The 22,417-nt window shown below is 34.9% G+C and overlaps 2 protein-coding genes across 2 annotated transcripts; both read right to left on the bottom strand.

Moving 5' to 3' along the window:
• Positions 1-570: 570 nt before the first annotated feature.
• On the bottom strand, positions 571-1,398 carry LOC113229735 (peroxisomal catalase 1-like). Its single transcript, XM_026463417.1, has 3 exons — positions 1,330-1,398; positions 945-1,218; positions 571-842 (listed from the first exon to the last, which is right to left on the bottom strand). Exons 1-3 carry the CDS (start codon positions 1,396-1,398, stop codon positions 571-573), a joined length of 615 nt encoding a protein of 204 aa, XP_026319202.1.
• Positions 1,399-9,808: 8,410 nt separating this feature from the next.
• LOC113229829 (peroxisomal catalase 1-like) lies at positions 9,809-22,012 on the bottom strand. The gene is made up of 2 exons (XM_026463508.1): positions 21,955-22,012; positions 9,809-11,286 (listed from the first exon to the last, which is right to left on the bottom strand). Exons 1-2 carry the CDS (start codon positions 21,964-21,966, stop codon positions 9,856-9,858), a joined length of 1,443 nt encoding a protein of 480 aa, XP_026319293.1. The 5' UTR covers positions 21,967-22,012; the 3' UTR covers positions 9,809-9,855.
• Between the last annotated feature and the right edge of the window lie 405 nt (positions 22,013-22,417).

The raw sequence follows: 22,417 nt of genomic DNA, 5'->3' as shown, positions 1-22,417 counted from the left end.
TCGATGGCCTAAATCTGCATCTGTCAAATACAAAAGTCTAAGAACCCTTTTCAAAGTCATCTATGATTTCACTCGCTGTAAGGTACCTACTATCGTCAACTAGTCTTTGCTTTGCCGCATCACTTGACTCCTGTCAAGTATAATCCTTATATTAAAGAAAACTGCTGGAAGTTGTAAATCCACAGCATTGCTTTGAAGAAGAGTTATTTGTTCATTAGACTTTGACACAGCTACGTAAGGTACTGGTCCATTGAAGTAGTTCGGATAGTAAGTGCTGTCTCGATTGTACGTCTTTGCATATTTAGGACGATTGACGTCAATATTGTTATGATTACGACCTACGCGATAGTTACTACGATAGATGCTCACATCTTGATACGCGAATCTTCTAGCTTGGAAAAAACATCAGTCGGTCTTAGTATACCAGGAACTAGGCTAGCCGGGTTGTATACAGCCTGTTTGCCATCTCTAAGCTGATTTACAGGCATTGCATTTATTACCACACGACTTATTGGCACAGTTTTATATGTTCCGTTTTTCTAAAATCGTGTTACATCGAAAGGATCAAAATCAATGTGTTTGATATGACATAACGTCCATTTCAAGCCGCCAAGAGGGATAATTCTTTTCCTCGGCTGCATTGTATACTCGTAAATCTCTGATAAAATAGTCAAAATCTGTGGCCTGTATGGCTGCAGCTTCAGCTGAGGTCAAATAAGCTTCTCCCTGTTCCGTTCTGTAATTAAATCTGGCAAAATCCTTTTCACCCTCTTTATTATTTAGTTCGAATGTATCAATGGCTAAGAAACTCGTCTTTCTGAAAACGTCAGGTATTCCGTAATCTGATAAAAGGTATAAGTAAGCATGCTAAAACCATGGTCTTAAAATTACTGTGTCCCATTGCAAGCCGTAGTCATATACTAAAGTTTTAGGATTCCTTTTACCAATACTATGCACTGACGAATGATAATCGTGTGGTTGTTTTGAGAAGAAGACAGGGATTTGTAGACTTAAGATGTCCAGATTTCCTTCATTGGTGAAGAACTTCGCTGCAAACGTTCTCAACACTCGGGCTAGGTCAGTTCCTCCTCTTTCTTGACTAGAGACAGCAAACCGGTGCAGGATGCGAGTTCTTTTTCCTATTCCATTGAATACTTCCGCTTTTGTGTACTTCGAAACATCGTTGGTTACTTCAAAATAACTACGAGATGCGCTGCCCTTTGGGACAATTATTCGTTGAGGGATTCGTTCTGAAGTAATATGACTAAAGATATCGAAGAAATAATAGCTTCAGAAGAGATTTGTGTTGAGTAAGTTAACGTCTCTTACCTTAACCCACCCAACCCACGTTCCTGCTAAATCTAACAAGACTTTACTTAAATCGGAAATCGCATGCATAATGCATTACCGAAGTGTATAGTCAACGTACAAATTAGGTAAATGGTCAATTGTACTACATTATTTTTATTTTCCCGGTATAAACGGTTACATGCCCCATGGTCACGAATTGGTGACTGCCAACCAGTGACCATGTGACGTGTAACCGTCACAAAATATCGGGAAAATAAAAACAGTTCATGCCGTGTGGTAAGAAACTAGTGATTGGTGTTGATCATTTGTTAATATTGTAATTGTCAACAATTATATGACAAATTAATATACTCGCAATTGAACATAGTTTATTTTCATAATGGCAATATACAATTAGTCACCATAATACACACAACATTATTATGGAACATTATGATGGTTCAAAACACAGACCACGTAAATAGGTACCTTCCGTGGTTCAAAATATACCAATGCCTAATTAAATTTAATTAAACACTCAATTAAATTAATAAATCGAAATGATTCTCAATATTGTAACAAACAACTTTAGTTATTAAATATTCAGTACCCATCCTGCACAACGACACCCCACCACATTTTGTTTAAAACCATGTACTGAGTACATATGAATTGCATCAAAAATTTTATATCAATTTATTTCAACACGTTTTCTACCGTAGTTGATAGGTATCCGTTAGCAATTAATGTTATTATTCAATGTTTAAACAATTCTGTATCCTCAGTGATAAATGCGATTTCTCTACTTATATTATATTTTAAATACCTTTATATCTAATCTATATAATTTATGTCTAATCACCTCTGCCCTAGCTGCTTAAGAACTCATGATAATTTTCATATAACTTACCATATTCATCAGACATGTTTCTTGTGTAATGGGATATAACACATGCACATATTTTTCTAATAACATACTTAAATTCTTATTTAAAACATTGAGCTCTTACTCAGTAAGCACTAATTGTAGAGCAGTTAAAATAAATCACTTTCCATTTAAGAATCGATACAACCTCAAATGGCTTTGGCTGATGCCGCATAACAGTGACAGTGTTGAATCAATCACTTTAGCACACACACACACAAATCAAATATATAGTACAATTGAGGATATACACTGATTAACATATAGTGTGAAAACACGATAACAAAAAATTTTCACGATAGAAAAAAAAGACGAACTTACCTCGAAATTTAATACAAGAAAACCGCTGTATTCAATAAGTACTTACACCAATGATTTTTTTATATCAACTGAACTAAATAGAACACATATAGTATATGATACACATTTTTCAAATAGCTTTAATTTCTTTTAAAAAAAAATAAATTTTGAAATTTATTTCAGAACTGGCTTTCGCCAGAGTCCACGCCGCTCGAATATAAATGAACCGTATTAGTACGGGAAAAAATTTAATTGGAGCTGATGTAATATCGACTCTTAAAGCTACAAATCTCTTATTATCATTGCAAAATGATACCACCACAATGATACAGACGGAAGGCATAGTATAATAAGATAAATATGGTAACTCCGTAAAAACGTAGCGTAGTAGCGTACATAATGTCTGCGCGGTACGCCGCGTATCGTGTACGCGTGCACACATTTGCATAATGAACGTGTGGGTCCGTACAAGACGCGCGGCGGGCGTTTTTGTTTCCTGCGATCAAGTCTTGCGCCTGGTGGTAAGCTGCACGCCTGTTAATTAAAGTTGCAGTGCCACTCAGAGCTTTAAATCACAAAGATCTGAGGTGCGCTGCTACTACGCCCGTCACCTTGAGACATAAGTTGACATCTCCCATGTGCCTGTAATTTCACCAGCCCCCTTACCCTTCAAAGATGGAACGCAGTAATGCTGATATTACTGCTTGGCGGCAGATATAGGCAGGTGGCAGTACCTCCATGGAGAAACTCACAAGGAACTTTGCTTCTACTAAAAGTGTTGAATCTAGACCCCTGTCATCTTTCCATAAATCTTTATCTAACACGTAGTCTTCAAAATACATTTAATGTAAGTTTTAATAAATGATAATCCTAATGTATGTCGTCATATATGCTCCGGAATCTTACAGTGAAAACGTATACTCCATGCAAGAATCCTTTACCTTAGTTAAACGCAATCGTGATACCATGAGTTTGGACTTAGTTCGAAGGTTAATTATGGATGTCTCCCTTATAATGAAATTATTTAAAATTATGTATATTTTTACGGGCATATAAAATACTTAAACGTACTGTGATGTCACAGTTATAATAGCATAAATCCGAGAACCTTGACGGTACACAAAACGAATTGCTCGTTTTTGCAACACAAATATGATTTGTATTAGCGACGATCGTATTATCCCTTGATATTGTATTTTTAATCGTAATATTGTGACATTGTTAATATGAAATTAATTATTTTATCTAATCTATAAATCTATTTCAACTTCTATGTTAATTATTCACTGTGTTACCAACACTGTTTCATGCAAAATTGTTACAATTTGTAATAAATCATTTTACACACACATTTCAAAGGGACGGGTGATACAAAAAACTTTTAGCATTTCCAGCTCGAAATGAGTCAAATGCAATTTACCATTAATAAACCACACTATTGACACGGAAATTCCTGTCTAAGCAAAGTACCTAATTATTTTAATAAGTATTATTTATAACAAAAAACTTACTTGCCTTACGAATCAGCAGTAGAGTTTAATCCATATATTATTATATTATGATGATTTCAAGTGCAAATTTGCTTATCTACGAAATAAAGATCTGATAATTTGAGTTTGAATTTGAGCATACAAAAGTTTTTGACTTAACGCGTTTTTCACTGAAAATACAAAATTTATATTACAGTACATTACAATTACAGTACACCCTCTTCGTGATGCATTTATTATACTTACAAAAAAATTACGAAATTTGTTTTTATTATATATATATAGACTAACACACATAGTAATATAATATAAAACATTATTTATTTACACGTATAAACTGCGACGTGTTACGCAACATGGGTGTCCGGTAACCAAAACTCTTCCTTCATGAAATTCGACAGGTGTTGAGGTGGTACTTTCACTCAACACAAATGAATTAAAATTCACATTGTGTCGGGACTCCCAGGGTAGCTTTGACTTTCACCCTTATGTACTCCACAATATCTGCAGACTTTGCAGAGTAATGAAGCCGTGTCACGTATAACAACGTCGCACACCGATTTTTACGTCTAATTGGACTTGTCTCTGTTAACAAAAGAATCAGAGAAAACGTTTCATTCCGAATGCATGTGTAAAACTCCCATGAGTCTCACTACAATAGTTTTCGAGAAAACCTCGACCAAAGTTTGTGTCGCGTATTTGGTATTTTTTGAAAATAATATACTAGTGACCAAATCGCAGTTAAGTAATTCTATATATAAATAAATATAAATAATTATATATAAATAATAATTTATTGTTTTTTGAAAAGCCTTACTTGTAATGCATATTACAAATGTTATTGGCCGCGCTGATAGACTAAATCGCCATTTAGTCATATTTTACTTTTTTTTCTTACTCGAGGTTTTCTCCAAAAATTGTAGTCATAGGACTCACTTTACTCATCCATTCGGAATGAAACATTTTCTCTGATTCTTTTATGTCTCAGTTAAAAACACTGTGTTCCCGTTACGTTACATATACGATAACTAAGTAGAATTAAAGTTAGTGTCTTCTTGAATGGAAAGTGTATTAAAATTTAAAACATTTCACTTACTGAATGTCGCATTTTCAACTGGGTGAGCTGTCGTGCAGTAGCATCGTAAAGGTGCCTACAGATACGATCGACATTGTCGATTCACAATGATGATGATCGATATTCGTAATGAGCACACCTAAATACCTCGAAAACGATACCCAACTTGCCATTTATTCGATTTTACTATTATTCGAAAAATCGTGCCCGCCAACTTGGATTTAGAAATGAGTGCCATATTCGTATTGAGCGTCCCCAAATACCTCAAAAAGGATACTGCATTTTTTGAAAAATGGTGTCCGCCATCTTGGATTTACAAATAAGTGCTATATTCGTAATGAACACCCCCAAATACCTCGAAAACGATACCCAACTTGCCATAATTCGAAAAATCGTGCCCGCCATCTTGGATTTACAAATAAGTGCCACATTCGTAATGTGCACCCCCAAATACCTCGAAAACGATATCCAACTTGCCATTACCGTGTGTGTGTGGCAAACTAGCTCGTATCCGTAGATGTTATTTAGAGAAAAATATACAATAAGTAACCCGACAGTCTTCATGTTGCCAGCTGTATGTAATAGTGCGCTAGTTTATATATATTTGAATAGGTGCGTTGATAATTATTTTAATCATTTCATTAAGCAATTCCTTTGCGTTATAACACAATCCTTCGTATTACTGATAAATGTTTTATCGATTTGATTTCGCTCAATAACATACTGTTGCAGTAAGTTCCGTGGCAATAGTTTTGAACAATCTCAGTTAGAAGGGGGATTTTTATACAAAATAAACTTTGATGAAAATTACTATGCAATGTCTTTTTGAATTTGCCACTTACTTTTATACAATTCGATATAAATTAGACAATCAATATGATTTACAAGTAATTTGAATAATGAAACAAATCGATCCAACTAAGCGATAAAAATCGGTTTGAAATAAAATGGCAACACGGGAGAATGAAAGGTAAACATAGGAAAGGCATGCCTTGTGTGGGGCATACTGATTTTGACTGTTGAGAATTTGAGAAATAACATGTGGTTGGAAGAAAATATATTGTATTTGTTAAGTTTCCCGAGTTTTTGTTCTACGGCATCCTCACATCTGTTTTACATTTGTTTCATTCCATTTAAAAATATGTGCGCTTAAAATATATATATTTTTTTAGAACTGAAAGCACAATTAAATTAGCTTACTCATCAGAAAAAGCTTAATTAAGTCCATAGTTGGCATAGTGTTGCGGTATTGAGAATCATTTAATCACCTATTCTGACTCATTACAAGACAATATCGTTGTAATTACTTACTTAATCACTTGTTTTAGACTCATTATAAAAGTAAACAATATTTGTCTAAGTGTGGGTGTACGGTAAATCTCTGCCTACTCTTTAGGAATATAGGGGTGATAGTATTTTATGTTACGTGTTGTAAAAAGTTTGTGTTCCTCAACTCAAAGACAAAATCATTTCATTTCACATGTAAAATTAAATAAAAATATTTTGATGATTTTTAAAAAAAAAACGGCATTTATGACCTTCATCTGGAGTATGCCAAAAAATCATAAATAATTAGTACTATAACCACCTGTAAGGATATTACGGTTTTCCTTGCCGTTTAAAAGATAATTAGATTTTTCATACAAGTTTCATACAAATTTTTCGAAAAAAAATTATAACTCCTTCGTTTTTGAACATAATCAACTCGGATGTCATATTTGTACATAGTAATAACTAAAAGAAGCAATTTTCGGCAAAAAAACTGACACTTGCAAATTGAAATCCCTAAGTCTATGAAAGCCGATTTTCAGCCCACCGTGGTGCGTTTCGGTGTAATTTGTGATTGTCTATGTGTGTCCATGGCACCCGCGACACAGGGTCTCCCTAGTGCGGGGCTATGTTGAGTGTGTGCGTTATTATTATTATTATTAATCGTAGGGTGCGGTAGTACAAAAAGCGGAAATCAACCGAATGTTACATTACACCGGCATGTGTTATTTTTCTGTCTATAAATCATGCAATAGCCCAAATATCTCATATAATTAGACTCATTTAAGCAGTTTATTCATAAGTCTTGACGAATTTTGCTTTGGTGACTACAGATTGCCTGTTTGTTAATATATTTTGATGATTGTTGATAACGATTATTTTGAGACAGTGTTGTTCTTGTAAGCATACATATTATCGATATTCTGTTATAAAAAAATTGACTACGAGGTTTTTATTATTTCATTATTATTTTTATTTTTAAAAGTTACCTACAAATAAAAAAAGAAAGTAAGAATGGTTGGAAATTATAGGACTGCCGAATATAAACATAGAATCAAATACGATTTTCGTTTGTTCGCCTCATATTGAAGAGGCAAATTTTAATAGAACTATGAATTATAGTTACATGCGTGTAATATATTACATGATAATGCAATTCCATCGTTACATTTATAGGTTAATAACTTTATATTTAATTTTCATTAAAAAGACTCATTACTAGGCATTCTCAGTTCCTTAAAACAAAACTGACAGCGACCAACATGTGAACAGCTCGAGATTAAATTATTAGACTCATGTTTGTTCAAAACGAAGTTAAGTAAGTGTTTAAATGGAAATATTTTTATGACATAAGTAAATGAATTATTTGACAGGAAATAAGATGTAAAATTTTATCTTGATTTTAATCATTCTTGGCAAATTTAATTTATAACATTGTGACATGACATGAGTGATATTTCTTGCGACATTTTTATTGTTGTCGTAGTTTAATATACGGTTGTTTAATATGCGAAACATGTTAGTACTGGCACTATCTCGTGTTACACCTTCTGTTATACCATGTTTTAAGCAAATAAACGTATTATTAATATTATATGTGATTTTATGATTATCGATAATATTATTACTATTATGTAAGTAATTTTAAATTCAAAAGCGAATACAAACTCGTGTCAGTACTAAGCACAGCGTCGCATTGTTTGCACGATGTTTGCACGTCACGAGTGATTAGTTATTTTATCTACACACATATCATAAACTCTCTATAATGTGTTCAAAAACCGCAAATTGTAACAAGCATAAAGGTAAACTGTTTTGTTATAACAAATTTATTATCTGTGTAAATGTTATTATTGCTTCCTAGCATCGAATTCGATGTTATTATTACATTCTAATTTCGAACATCTCTGAAAAACAAAACAATTTGATTTGACCTCAATTCTAATATCAGTCGAGATGAAGTTTTGTTCGAAATGAAATGTCAATAGCAAACAATTTTGACAATTCCACACGTACCTTGATAACGAACGATATGATAGTTGGGGCCGATTCTAATTTGTCTATGAACTAAAAATAAAGTCGTAACACGCAGTTCCTGAACGCATCACAGAGAGCTTATAATATGTGTGTAGATAAAGCAGTGTATGTAACTGTACATAATTAGGCATTAAAACACTCGTGAGATTTGTAAAAGTTGTTCCCAAAAATAAAAGGAATAAGATGGAATAACTTTTCACAGGTACACACAGGCACAACAATTGATTATTTAACTGTTATATAATTTATTTATCTAATATTTTCTGAGATTCACTCGGAACACAAAACCTCGGCATAAATTCGTATGTGTTGCCAGTTTATACCAAAATGAGTTTCCTTAAATTAGGTAAATATACTGATTCGATCTCGCAACGAAACTCCGAGTGTAGCCCTTTCCATTGCCCTGTGAGTTACGTTGAGCCTTCTTATAAGGCCCATAGTGAGCGACCACGTCTCAGTGCCGTAAGTCATCACTGGCAATACACACTGGTCGAAGACTTTTGTCTTGAGACACTGGTATTTTGGACAAGAAGTTTTGACGTAATTTCCCGAACGCCGACCAAAACTTTATACTAAATGTACAATATTATACAACTTCGGCATACTTGGATGACAAAAATCCTTGGTAGTAACCCGTTAACATTTTAATGATAAATGTATTCAAATGTATATTTACAAAGAGCAACCCCAAGAGTTACTTGCTTATTCTTGTCAGGGGAATCTGCCTTTCGAATGAGCGGTAGAGTTAAATCAGTATGGCCTATTTCACTAGTCCCTACCAGCTGTCCCTCCTGGTGGGGACAAGTAGATTTTTTTTCCACTGTTCCCTACCACACCATCACTGGTTGGGATAAGTAGAATTTCATTTCCACTTATCCATACTCAACCGTTTCCACTAATAAGTACAGTCGTGAATAAAACTATGGCAATGAAAACTACTACTATTAATGTAAGATAAGCATAGACTTACAAATAAGTGGACGACGGGTCTAATACACAAACCACGAAAAAAATGTCTCAAGTCAACCTATATAAACGTAGTGACATGTAAAGGAATATGAAAAAGCTAAAACGTTGAATTTAAATTGTAATGTCATCGCAGTACTGTCTAATTTTGCTTGCTTCGCTGTCAATCGAACAAACGAAGACCAAAGCGTGAATGACGCTCTGTATACGATTTTAACGCCCTATAAGTTCGGACACTTTTTAGCGCGGACCCGACGTCCATATAATTGTAAGTCAATGAAGATAAGTAACTATTTATGAGAATATATCTAACTATATTTACAAGATCTAACTAAAACAAATGAATTCAGCTAGTACCTATAGCATTTATTCAAATCACTCTGTCACCGTTACATGTCATTCATATTTTAACAGACATTAAAAAAAAGGAGAATTAGGACATTGCAATCATCAAGTAGTGCATTACAGTGAATAATAATATAAATTACTAAATTAACACTTTTCTACACACGGCAACTACTTGCCAAATTATAACTTGTTTCCACTCGTTCGCCTAGATCTGCATCGGTTAAATACAAAAGTCTAAGAACTCTTTTTAAAATCACTGGTGATTTTACTTGTTGGAGTGTAGTTACTATATTGTCAGCTAGTCTTTGTTTTGCCGCATCAGTCCCAAGAACTATGTTATAAAAATCTGCCGGATGCTGTAAATCCACAGCATTGCTCTGAAGAAGAACTATTCTTTCTAAAGGCTTAGATTCATCTACGTAAGGTATTGGTCCATTGAAGGAGTTGGGATAATAAGTGGGAGCATCTTTCATATTATTTCTTACCGGAGGAACACCGTCTCGATCGTATGTCTTTGAATATTTAGGACGATTGACTTCAATATTTTCGTTATTGTGACCAACGCGATAGTTATGAGCATCACTATACGAAATTTGTCTGGATTGGTAAACCACATCAACTGGTCCTGGAATGCCCGGAACTAAGTTATTCAAGTTGTATATAGCTTGTTCACTATCTCTAAACTGATTTTCTGGCATTTCATTAAGTACTACACGACCTACGTTTACAGTGTGATATGTTCCGTTTTCCCACAAGCGTGTTACATCGAAAGGGTCAAAATTAACGTGTTTGATATCATGTAATGACATAACGTCCATTTCGAGCCGCCAAGATGGATAATTGTTTTCGGCGATAGCGTTATACAAATCTCTGGCAAAATAATCGAGATCTGTAGCCTGTATGTCTGCAGCTTCAGCTGAAGTCAGAAAAGCGCCTCCTTGTTCCGTTCTGAAATTAAATTTAGCAAAATACCTATCACCGTCTTTGTTATTTAATTCGAATGTGTGGTCCGCAAAGTAATCCGTCTTTCTATAACCATCAGGTATTCCGAAATCTGATAAAAGATATAGGAATACATGATAAACCGTTGGTCTTGAAATTATGAAGTCCCATTGCTGCTCAAAGTTAAAAAGATTAGTTTTAGGGTTCCTGATATTTAATGTATGCACTAACATCGCAAAATGGACAGGTTGTCTTACAGTGAAGACCGGGACGTGCAAATTTAAGATATCAAGATTTCCTTCATTGGTGAAGAACTTAATTGCAAATCCTCTGAACTCTCGGCCTACGTCAGTTCCTCCTCTTTCTTGTATAGCGGGCGAAAACCGGCTTAGAAGGGGGGTCTTTTTTCCTATTCCGTTAAATACATCCGCTTTTGTGTACTTTGAAACATCGTTCGTTACTTCAAAATAACCTCGAGCCGCGATGCCCTTTCCGTGAACAACTCGTTGAGGAATTCTTTCTGCAGTAAGGTGACTGAATAAATCAAAGAAATAAGTGCTCGAGAAGAGATTTGTGTTGAGTAAGTTAACGTCTCTTATCTCCACCGGACCTCCCGCAGTCGTCGTCAGGAGTCCAATAGGATTCTGAAACAAATATCTTGAGTTTACACACGTTCCTGCTAAACTACTATTACTTAAATAGTATTACACAAGCATTACCTAAGTTTGTGTCAACGTAAAAAATAGATAAATCATCAATGACTCAGCAAAGATAAAGTATGTGCAATGATAATAAGAAGAAATAACATTATTGTCCTGGAATGAGTAGTTGAAAGCATTTGAATCTCATTCAATAATGGTTAATGAGATTGTTAGCAATTAGTTAGACATTTACCAGATACAATTTGTTTAAAAATGTTATACTTTATTTCCTAATTCTATAGACTGTATTATTTGAAGATGGAGTAAAATGACAGTTCATTGTGCAAAAGTAATGTTCGCTACAACAAGCGGCTAGTGATTGTAGTCGACAAATATTCTATCAACCATCAACTGAATATTGGATACGTTTATGCAATATATAACTGATCTTAGTTCATTTAAATCATTGTCGGCATATTATTCGTCCGACTGCTAGGCATAGAAAATGAAACTATTTTTTGGATCTAAATCGAGTATATTTGTTTTTTCAAATAAACCAACGTTTCAACCGTGACCATGGGACCTGTGAAGGGCCCGAAATGTTGATTTGTTTGAAAAACAAATACGCGCAAAAACCTAAGAACTCGATATTCAAGGCACAGGTTCATTTGAATTGTCAATTTTTGTAAATTCATACATACACTGCACTTAGAACTACGTCTTATGCAAATACAAAGAGGAAACATATTTTGAACTTTTCCATTTAAATTCAAGAAAAATAATCAAATCCGCCTGTCGGTATTAACATGTATTCATGAATAAAAACTGTTTTCCACACTAGTAGTTCAACAGTCAAAATAAGAATAAAGACGGCAATAAACGCAATTAGTAATAGTAACATTCACAATTCAGACATTTTACCTTCTTCCACAATCTGTCGATAAAACTGCCGGCAACAACTATATGACTATTTAAAATTTTATGAAAACTGGCTACTCTGCTAATGTCGTTTTATTCAGTCTTCAAAAAAGACAATCTAATTAGACAGTCTACAAAATATTAAATTCTTATTATAAAAAGTTGTCGTGTTAAGACACTTATGAAAAGAAAACTTGATAAATATTAAGGAACACGAATAGACTTAATTTCCATGGTCTTAAAGTACTAATAGAACCCCATTTCTGCTGATAGTCGTAAAGGTAAGTTTTACGATTCCTAAGACCTGTAGGTAATGCACTGGGATAACAAAATCAACAGGTTGTTTTATAAAGAAGACGGGAACTTGCAGTAATAAGAAATCAAGAATTCTTTCATTATTAAAGATCTTCAACCCAAATCCTTAACCCTCAGATGACGACTACCTAACCTCTCTTTTGATACCTAACTTCTCTTTCCAGCGGTAGCTGGAAAGGTGGTTTTGGTTTTCCCCACTCCTTTTAATACATCCGTTTTTTTGTGTAGTTCGTAAGTGTGGCCAGCAAAAGTATCCATTTTTCTATAACCATAAGGTATTCTCAAATCTGATAATACATTATATGTATAAGAATACATGTAAAAGCCATGGTCGAACAGTCGTGAAATCCCATTGCTGCTCAAAGTTAAAAAGTCAGTTTTTAGATTCTTGCGAACTGCGCCATGTGTTGCCATAATAAAATCGACAGGTGTTTCGTAAAGTGTTGCACTGATTTGATGGAATAACGGAATGGCAACACAACCCCGTAACGTTTGAAATGTTACAAAAACAAGGTCGTTCTTTGCTTACAACAAATGCATGTGTGCAATGCAAAGTGAGTGCAACTTTGAAGCTCGTAAATACGTACCTACGGAATTATCCGTTGATCTACGGAATTTTGGTCTCTCCTATGGAAATGAAAATAAATGGAAAATCTATGGATTTTCGTTCGATTCAAATAAAAGTATGAAAAATAGCATTTAAATGTTTATTTGTTGTATTTCATAAAACCGGCAAGACTTATTTTTATAAATTTTCAATTTTCTGTTTATCGAAATCATTTTTTTGTAACAAGTACCCCTGCAATATCGTCGCTTCTGTTTTGGAGAACTAAACAAATAACTCCAATTAGTCGTGGTTTAGTATTAACCGCTAGATGTCATCAAAATGTCGTAACATGCAATAATTAGGTATTGACGGCATTGAACTTTCAACGATATGCCAACAGTTTAAAGTTTAAATTATATTAAAAATCCAGAATTGGTTATTTCTTTTTAAATTTGGAACTACGACAAATCATTATCAAGATTTCGTGTTGTTTCAAATTAACAATGTGTAATTTTTGGCGACATTGGTTCTGATTAGAAATAGGTCATGGATAAATATCATTGGGATAAATACTCAGTATAAAGGTAAATATGGATAAGTATCCATATTTATCAATTTTTACTCGATATTCATCTAAAGACGTGGATAAATATTTTTAATCGTGGTTTATTATTTATATTTAGTAAAACAATGTGTATTTTTAAGTTTAATTGTAAATATTGATACAATTTAGTAGCGTGTACGTGTAGTATATTGCTTGTTATACCTTTTTGTAACGCAGTGATAGAAATAATCCTTTTAAGTATCGTAAATCTCTGTATTTTTGCGTGAACCTTATTATTTTTAAATGTGTAGTTTGTTAAAACAAAATCAGCTGTCTAACATTTTGTATGGATTTTTTTTTTCAAGTTTCTAAGTTGGTCCGTATTTGTATATTTGTTCAGCTTCGTATTGGTTTCTGGTTATTCAATATTTTATTTTAAAAACTGTACAGACTTCATTGGAAATGCTTAAACGATAATTAATTCTAACACAAAGGAAATTCGATTCAAAATCTCTTGGCCACTACTTTGCCTAAATTCTTTATATGAGTTTCCCTAAATGAGCTACCAAATAATTTATATGAGTGCGAAAGGGACGGAGAGAGCCACTAAGGAGAATTGTGTTCGCACTTCACATCAAAACACTTTGTGTACCTACACAATTATAAACATTTATTTTTTATATTATGTGTTTTAAGTAATAGATTTTGTGTGTGAAATGTGAAAGGGAGTCCTTAGGCTATTTCAAGTCCAAACATGACTTTATTAAGTGCGCAGTAGACCCCTAGACTATAAAGTTGGGTCGCACTTTATTAACGCAGGATAGGTCAGCTGAACGGTTACGGTTCATTTGATAACTTCTTGTCAATCGAATTTTCTATACTAGCCACCTTTTATGGTGATAAAAGTTTAGGTGAGTATGTTGCAATTAGTTTACATTCCTACCATTAGTGGGATGTTATCGACTCGAAAAACTTAGGTACTAAAACAGTATTGTTACACAAAACAATGTCAAAATGAGAAGTAATCGTAGGTACGTAATTATTTAATAAAAAATTAATTCTAGTGAATGCACATAAAAATGCGCATAAAAAAAAACACAAAAAAAAATATCCATATTTTAGGATAAATACTCAGTAAAAACGGATCACCATCATCATCATATACAGCCTGACTTCACCTACTGCTGGGTATAGGCCTCCTACTTTCTGTGCCACTCCCCACGACCCCGTGCCAATCTCATCCAGGTTCGCCCCCCAATTCCTGCGATGTCATCCGCTCATCTCGCCGCTGGACGCCCGACGTTCCTGTATCCAGTCCTTGGACGCCACTCAGTTATCGCCTTACTCCATCTGTCATCTTGTCTCCGTATCAGGTGCCCTGCCCAGCTATACTTTAGCTTCGTGATGCGGTTCCCCACGTCCTTTACCTTAGTTCGACTTCGGATCTGGACATTGGGAACACGGTCTATAAGCTTGATACCGAGCATGACACGCTCCATGGCTCTCTGTGTCGCGTGAGCGTCCATGTCTCGGCACCGTAAGTCATAGTAGGGAGAACACACTGATTATATAGACGGGTCTTCAGACATTGTGGAAAAACGGATATTTATCTATTTACGGATATTTATCGGGTAAAAACGCATCTCTAGTTCTGATAGTTCTCGAGGCTTTTGGCACTTCCATTGTTTTTTTTTCTTCCGTAGGTTAAGAGCACGTTAAACTTGAAATTAAAATTTAATTTCAACTCTGTGATGTTAGAATAAGATATCTAATAATAACACTCCAAGGCATCACACTTGATGTGCTCTTGGCGACACATACACTCCACATGGCAACAGCATACATAGTTATTGACATCAAATTGATTGAATTGACTCCATGAAACTTGACTTGCCGTGCTCACGCCTGTATACGTAGGTTCATTTCGCTTAAATACTTTGAGATAGAACTTAAGATCATAAATGCCATCATAAAATAAAACTATTATAAGATACGTAGTGTAGTCAGATATGTCTTATCGTTACGCTTGTTTCGATTTCGATTCAGCGTATAAATGTTGTCGATTTGTTGTCGATTGTCGATTTTGCTTCAAAATTCCACCTCGTAGCCCTATCACACTGTATTTAAACAAAGCAAATATGTTAAATATGGGCTCGCGAAGACAATGTAAAGTTCGAATTTTCCACTTTTACGGCAGATATTCTCTGTTAGCAGGTCATTTTTAACGCATTGGCCAATATTATATAATATATTCCTATTATATAATAGTTTCCGCTTTCAAGCTCTAAGATATTGGTATAATAATGTTTCACCTCCTCATAAACACCTTAAATTTAAGTTTCCTTTTAAAAAGCTTTTTAGGGAACTTACTTTTATTTATTTATTTATTTATTTGATGCACAAAACAGGTTACATTCAATGGTACTCCAATAAATGTTACAATTTATGGTTTTAATCTAGGATGTAAACCTAACATATGTACATACAGCATGATCATTCAACTCGTAAACATTACTATTAAAAAGTAAGCAAACAGTGTCTTAAGCATGTGAATATGGATAAAAATGAAATAATATATAAAAGCTTAAAACTAGTGGAAATATAAATACCAATGATGTCTAATGTGAAGACGAGGCGAAGTGTTTCTGAATATTGTTACGAAATCTGTAGATGTTGTTGTCAAAAACATCAATGAGACCTCCAGATTCTGATGCTATTAATTTATTATACGTTCGGCACATTCTCGTCAAGGGATTATAAAAAGAAGTATTATTTTTATATACATGCAGCACAAATGTTTTATGGTGACGGGGATTTGGCTTAATATTAAAGTTAATGTGGGCTAAAAGATTAGGGGAAATCAAATTATTATGTATTAGTTTATGCAAATGAAGAATATCTAGTATTTTACGTCTAGTCTGGAGTAAAGATATCTTGAATTTTTCGAGTCGCTCCCTATAGGTAACTAATTTGCGACCCAGCCCCAATCTGTAGCAGATCATTTTTAGAGCTTTGTTCTGTACTTGTTCTATACGATTACAATGCATTTCGTAGTAAGTTAAGTTTCGTAGTATCTTACTACGGCAATAACTAGGCATTCCAAAATGTAATTAATAAATAATGTAAATTTACATATCGGAGGCTTCTAAATTGGCGTCCGTTTACTATATATATCCATTTATATCATAGGTATTTTTTATTACTTTTATGTTTGCAATGACTTTCAATACTATTAAATACTGTGGAACGTTTGTTTATGTATTAGAAATAAACTAGGTAGGAATAATGTGAAGAAAAACTAGAAAATTTACAACAGCGTATACAAAATTAATAAGTGATAATAATAATAGAGATTTTAATACTAGCTCAGGGTAATAAGGTCGAATTCACCAAACGAGCACTGTTCCTAATATCGGAAAACCACTTCCCTTCAGTCCGGTAGATTGCATGCGGATAAGGAACGGTGATCAGGTAGGTAATTCGTATAGTACGCAACGTCAGGATAGTTCACATCGTTATAGATCAGTAAGCCTGGGCAAAGAACCCCGAAATATCCGTATGGGTAATGGGTATTTCAAGAAGAGTCCAAATCATGGTTACTGACTGTAATAGCCAGAAAAAATTGAAGATGGACGCCCTGCTAATCGCAGTGGCTAAATAGCGATCAATGATGTTCCTTGTTGCTTCATGCAAAATCAATTTAATTATGGTAAATACACACATCAAAAGTGTCTAGGGATCAAGTACGTTTAAGAGTATTGCTGCAATTAGGGTTAATTATATTAACTTTTTTGTATCGCTATTGGTACTTTTTAGTGAGTTTTAACATTTAAATAAGGAATATTGTTTAAAATTCGATAATAAGAAGAAAATCGATTGTCAATGTGGTTTTGTATAAAAATGAGTTATAGCGTTTTGACAAAATCATTACAATATCTGCATCGGAACCGAAACAATTTACATTATTATGGAGAGACGACATCATTTAACCCGAGAAGTGATGATGCGAGCCGTCGGAATGTTGGAAGCTGGTTCCAGGCAACGTGCTGTGGCTTTCACTCTTAACACTACACAGAGCGTCATAAGTCGCCTCTGGACGCGCTATCGCATGACGGGCAGCGTGGCCGAGCGACATGGAGGACGATCTCGCATCACGACTCGCAGACAGGACCGGTATATCCAAAATACTGCTCGACGGAATCGTACCATGACCGCCATGATGTTGGTTACGAGGCTTCACAGCTCCTCAGGCTTGCTAATAAGCGATCAAACAATCCGAAATCGTTTACGTGAAGTGGGTCTGCGATCCCGAAGGCCGCTCAGAGTTCCACCTATTGCACCCTGCAATCGCAGGACCCGTTTACGATGGGCTCGCGAACACAGAAACTGGGAGGAAGAAGACTGGCGCTATGTGTGCTTTTCGGATGAATCCCGCTTCGGTATGAGACCGAATACAAGACGTACTCGAGTTTGGAGAACATCTGGACGTCATGAACGTTTGAGATATTGTCAGGAAGTTCATCCATATGGTGGGGGAACAATAATGATATGGGCCGGTATTTGGATCGGCGGAAGAACCGATCTCATTTGGATCAGGGGTAACCTCAATGCTCAAGTTTACGCAGAGAGGATTGTTTCAGATGTTATCATCCCTTTGCGAGGCCAGTTGGGTGATTCATTTCAACTAATGCATGACAGCGCACGTCCACACACGGCTAGAGTCGTAACACGCATTCTTGCCGAAGCTCGTATCAACGTTCTGCCGTAGCCTGCTCAATCGCCAGACCTCAATCCGATTGAGCACGCATGGGATATGCGTCATAGAAGAGCTGTGCCGAGTATGCATACCGTACATACTCTACAACAATATTTTGACTTGTTACAAAACACATGGGCGGCCATTCCTCAAAGTGATTTTGATGAACTCATCTTAAGCATGCCAAATCGCTGTAATTGGGTGATTCGTGTTAATGGTGGAAATACAGATTATTAATTTTCTTATCTTTACAATAAAAATGAGCAAAATCATCATTTTCGCAAAAAAACATCAATTTTAGTTTATTTTTATTAAATATAGGGGTAAGCGGTTAAATAAAACATAAGCATTAAAGTAAGAAGTCGTCCTGGAAGACTGGATTTGGTAAATATTGCTTAAATAATTTTTATTTCAAAAATATTCACTTGATCCCTAGACACTTTTGATGTGTGTAGTTTAGAGTAAAAGCAAAATTTAAATTTACTAAGAATAATGGTACAAAAGAGCAAGATTGGATTAAAGAAGGATGGCGACATCCCGTGTATTTTGTAAGCCAGTGTTTTTGACGACGTGCATTAAAAAGAATTATCAATACTTGTGATTCATTATCAAAGCATCAAAAAAGTTAATGGAATACAGCCTGTAGAAGTTGGGGTTATAAAATTGATATAAGTTATGTTTGTATTTTGTCCTGTATGTCGCTTCAGATGTTTGCTCGTGGTAGCAGAAAACAACAAGTTTTCAGTTTGTTCCCAAAAATAATAAAGTACTTGCTGAATATTCCCGAATCTGCCAAATTCTGCTGCATTTAATACAACGTTAACATGTTCTGCCGCAATAACAAAGAATAAAAATTTTATCTGCTCAAATCTCAGAAATCTGCCATAAATGGTCCCACTGTTCTCAATCTCATAGGCAAGGTCTTGTCAAAACGTTCCTTTACTAACTTTCATAACTCTCATTTAAGTATTGTTTAGGTATACATTTTTGTCACATTGTGTTTTATTTTTTACAGTCGTCCCACATTTTAAAAAGTTCCCATACTCAGCTAGATACCTCTAAATAGAGGTGAAATGGGGTGTTAAAGTTTTTTAATATTTCACCCTTTTATTCAGGGGTAGTTATCTTGTCAAGTCAAGCAAGTCCAGCTATGGAAAGACTCTTTTCGTAAAGCAACTCATTATTAGGGTTACAACAACGTACGGAAAATACGATAACTAATAAAAAATTACACTTGTTGTCATTATGCCGTTTAGTAAGTAGATAACACTACTTTTCACTTACCGGATTCCGCCGCATTTTGAACTCATTGAGCTGTCGTACAGTAGCATCGTAGGTGACATTGCGACAAACTAATTCATAACTGTTGATATTATTCAGAAAAAGAGAAGAAATAAGTAACCCGACAGTCTTCATGTTGCCAACGGAATGTAACAGGGCGAAACTTAAATATGTATATATAGTTAAATTGTTAATCATTCACGAACACAATCAAATTAGTTAAAATACATAATTGTTTTATTCCGTTGTATTACTGTCTACGCATACATTTTTTTCTATGAAGTCGGTCAAGTAAGAATATTTATTTACTTCCCAAGGTAGTGTTCGTAGTAGCTATGATTAATTGCAGGTTTCATTTAATTTTGAATCAATGGTTATCGAGATTGTAACGAAAGTTGCGTAACGGCATTATAAATACATACACAGACTATACACAAGGCGTATTCTTTACGTGCGTTTACGGCGTATCGAGGCTTACAAAAAAATTTACTGGCTGCGACTGAATCTCGTTTAAATCGTGTTAACGTGCGTCTTCTGCACGTAAAAAATACGCCGTGTATACAGGATCTTATATGTATTTAGGCATACTATTGCAATAGGCGTTTGAATTACATTAGAATATTTAATACATAATTGATTGGATAATATATAATTTATATTATTCGTAATATTTAACATTCAGATTACTTGAGTAAACAACTAATAAAAACTGCACCCATCACAGTTATATAGAAATAAATGACATCTGTATCTATGTAATAAACATTTTGAGCATTTGACTTTAAACTTTGGAATTTCAGCTTTGGACGTTCATTCCAAGAAACAGGATAATCTGTCATTTTTAACTTGCGTACCTAACTAATAAGGGCGCATTCCCATTATATCGTAACGTATTATTTATCGTTCCACGAGTGTCGTGTCTAAGCTGTTCCCATATCACGGCTATCTGTCGTGACTGTGTCCTGGATGTTTATTTTATCGTTGAACGACTGTCGTGTCTAGCTGTTCCCACTAGATCGTGACGACGATTTATTGCTGCGATTATTTGAAGCGGTGATTATTTGTCGTAAAATTTTTATCAAGTTTTTTTCGTTGAACGACTCGTTCTAGCTCCCCCCATTGTCACGACAGTCTGTCGTCGTAACATCAAAAAAAGTGAACGACAGTTAATCGTGTTTTCGTCGTGTTTTAAGTGTTCCACGTGTGTGTCGGTTCGATTTCAAACAGCGATAGCACGATTTGTTCTCTGGAACCCAACGCCATCTGTCGTCAGTACTCAGAGCCAAGAAAGTTTTACATATTTTTATAGAGTGCCCTTGTTGGCAAAAGGTACATTCGGCTGGTTTATTATTTGAAACTGTGGCATGTACAGTCTTTTTTTTAGTAAAGGGCTTCAAAAATGAGAGGGATTTTGCGGCTTCACGTCGGATATGAAAACGGACCGGGTATGAAACTGAACTTTAGCTGTTTATCAGCTTCAACAAGCAAAAACCGAGACAACATCTCTAATTTTGAAACGTTTTGTTCCATGGGTAATTGTATCGCGGCCAAATCCGTAAAACGAGCTCTAGTATGTTCGCTTAGTTTCAGCAAAATACAGCGAAAGAGCTCCGGTGAATACAAATATTCAATCTGGTTCAGTAGTTTGATAGTTGTAACAAAATTACGTTATTATATTCTCCAGCGCATTTAATTCTTCGGGAGAACTTAACTTATTGTTGCTGCGAAGACGCAATGGACGCAATGACGCAGTGGACGTTGCACAAAGCAAGACGCATAATGAAGTGAAACAATTGATGGGTGTCGTCTGTAAATTGACCAGTTTAACTTGAGCTTTGCCATAATGGACGCAAATTGAAAAATTACATAATATTTAATTACCGATGAAATGTGATTCCGTTTGTTTTGTAATTAGACGTTTTGCTGTTTTTCCCACACCACCGAATGGAAGAGCCATCCATTGTTAGAGATTATTATGTTTATTACAATAAATAAAGAATATTTTTGGAATATACTTTTTCAGCTTTCTAATTTTTGGCTTCTGTGCAAACGACAGTTGACATTTAAAAGTGATATAAGGCCCATTGATTTGCCATGGATGGATGGCCCTTATTTCGTCTTTATTCCTGGTTATATACTCGATCCTGTGAAGTAAAGATTATTTGACTTCGACTTTGACATTACATTAACAAAAACGCACGGAATTTTTTACGCCAACTAATCAAAAACTGAGTCTTTGTTGACAATACCACATAAAAGTTGGTAGAACTGCCAGAGATAAGTATTTCGAATTTAAAATATTTTACTTACCGGATGTCGCATTTTAAACTCGTTGAGCTGTCGTGCAGTAGCATCGCGGGTTATATTACGGCATACTAACTCATGACAGTGGATGTTATTTAGAAGAAAATGTGCAAAAAATAACCCCACCGTCTTCATGTTACCTGCTGAATGTAATAGTGCAACACTAAGACCCTTAAATAGCTACCTAACTTGTTAATTATTTACGCACTCAAATTGCCACAAATTGTTGTATTCCGTTCAATTACCATTATGTCGGTCTTGTAAACATATTTACTTTCCCGGGTAGTATCTATGGCTTGATAGCAATCATTCATTTCCAGTTTCATTTGATTCATAAGTGTATATTTGTAGCTATTATATAGAATCGGCTGAGTTAAAATAACTGTCCCGAAAAATTCCATCCACACCCTCAACTCTAGTTCAACCGGTTGCGACTTTTATATAATTTATGTGTAAGGACTTTTTGGTT

This window comes from Hyposmocoma kahamanoa, unplaced genomic scaffold (assembly GCF_003589595.1).
Source record: "Hyposmocoma kahamanoa isolate Upper Pololo Valley unplaced genomic scaffold, ASM358959v1 62, whole genome shotgun sequence".
In the NCBI taxonomy this organism is placed as follows: Eukaryota; Metazoa; Arthropoda; class Insecta; order Lepidoptera; family Cosmopterigidae; genus Hyposmocoma; species Hyposmocoma kahamanoa.
The sequence above is the reverse complement of the archived record's forward strand: the minus strand, read 5'-3'. Positions and strand labels throughout refer to the sequence as shown.

Excerpts from the sequence above, each read along its gene's own strand:
- LOC113229735 (XM_026463417.1), bottom strand. The coding sequence starts at position 1,398 with ATGCATGCGATTTCCGATTTAAGTAAAGTCTTGTTAGATTTAGCAGGA. Across the intron at positions 1,219-1,329 it reads CGTGGGTTGGGTGGGTTAAG|GGCAGCGCATCTCGTAGTTA; the intron begins GTAAGAGACGTT and ends ATTGTCCCAAAG. Across the intron at positions 843-944 it reads TTCGTCAGTGCATAGTATTG|ATTACGGAATACCTGACGTT; the intron begins GTAAAAGGAATC and ends ACCTTTTATCAG.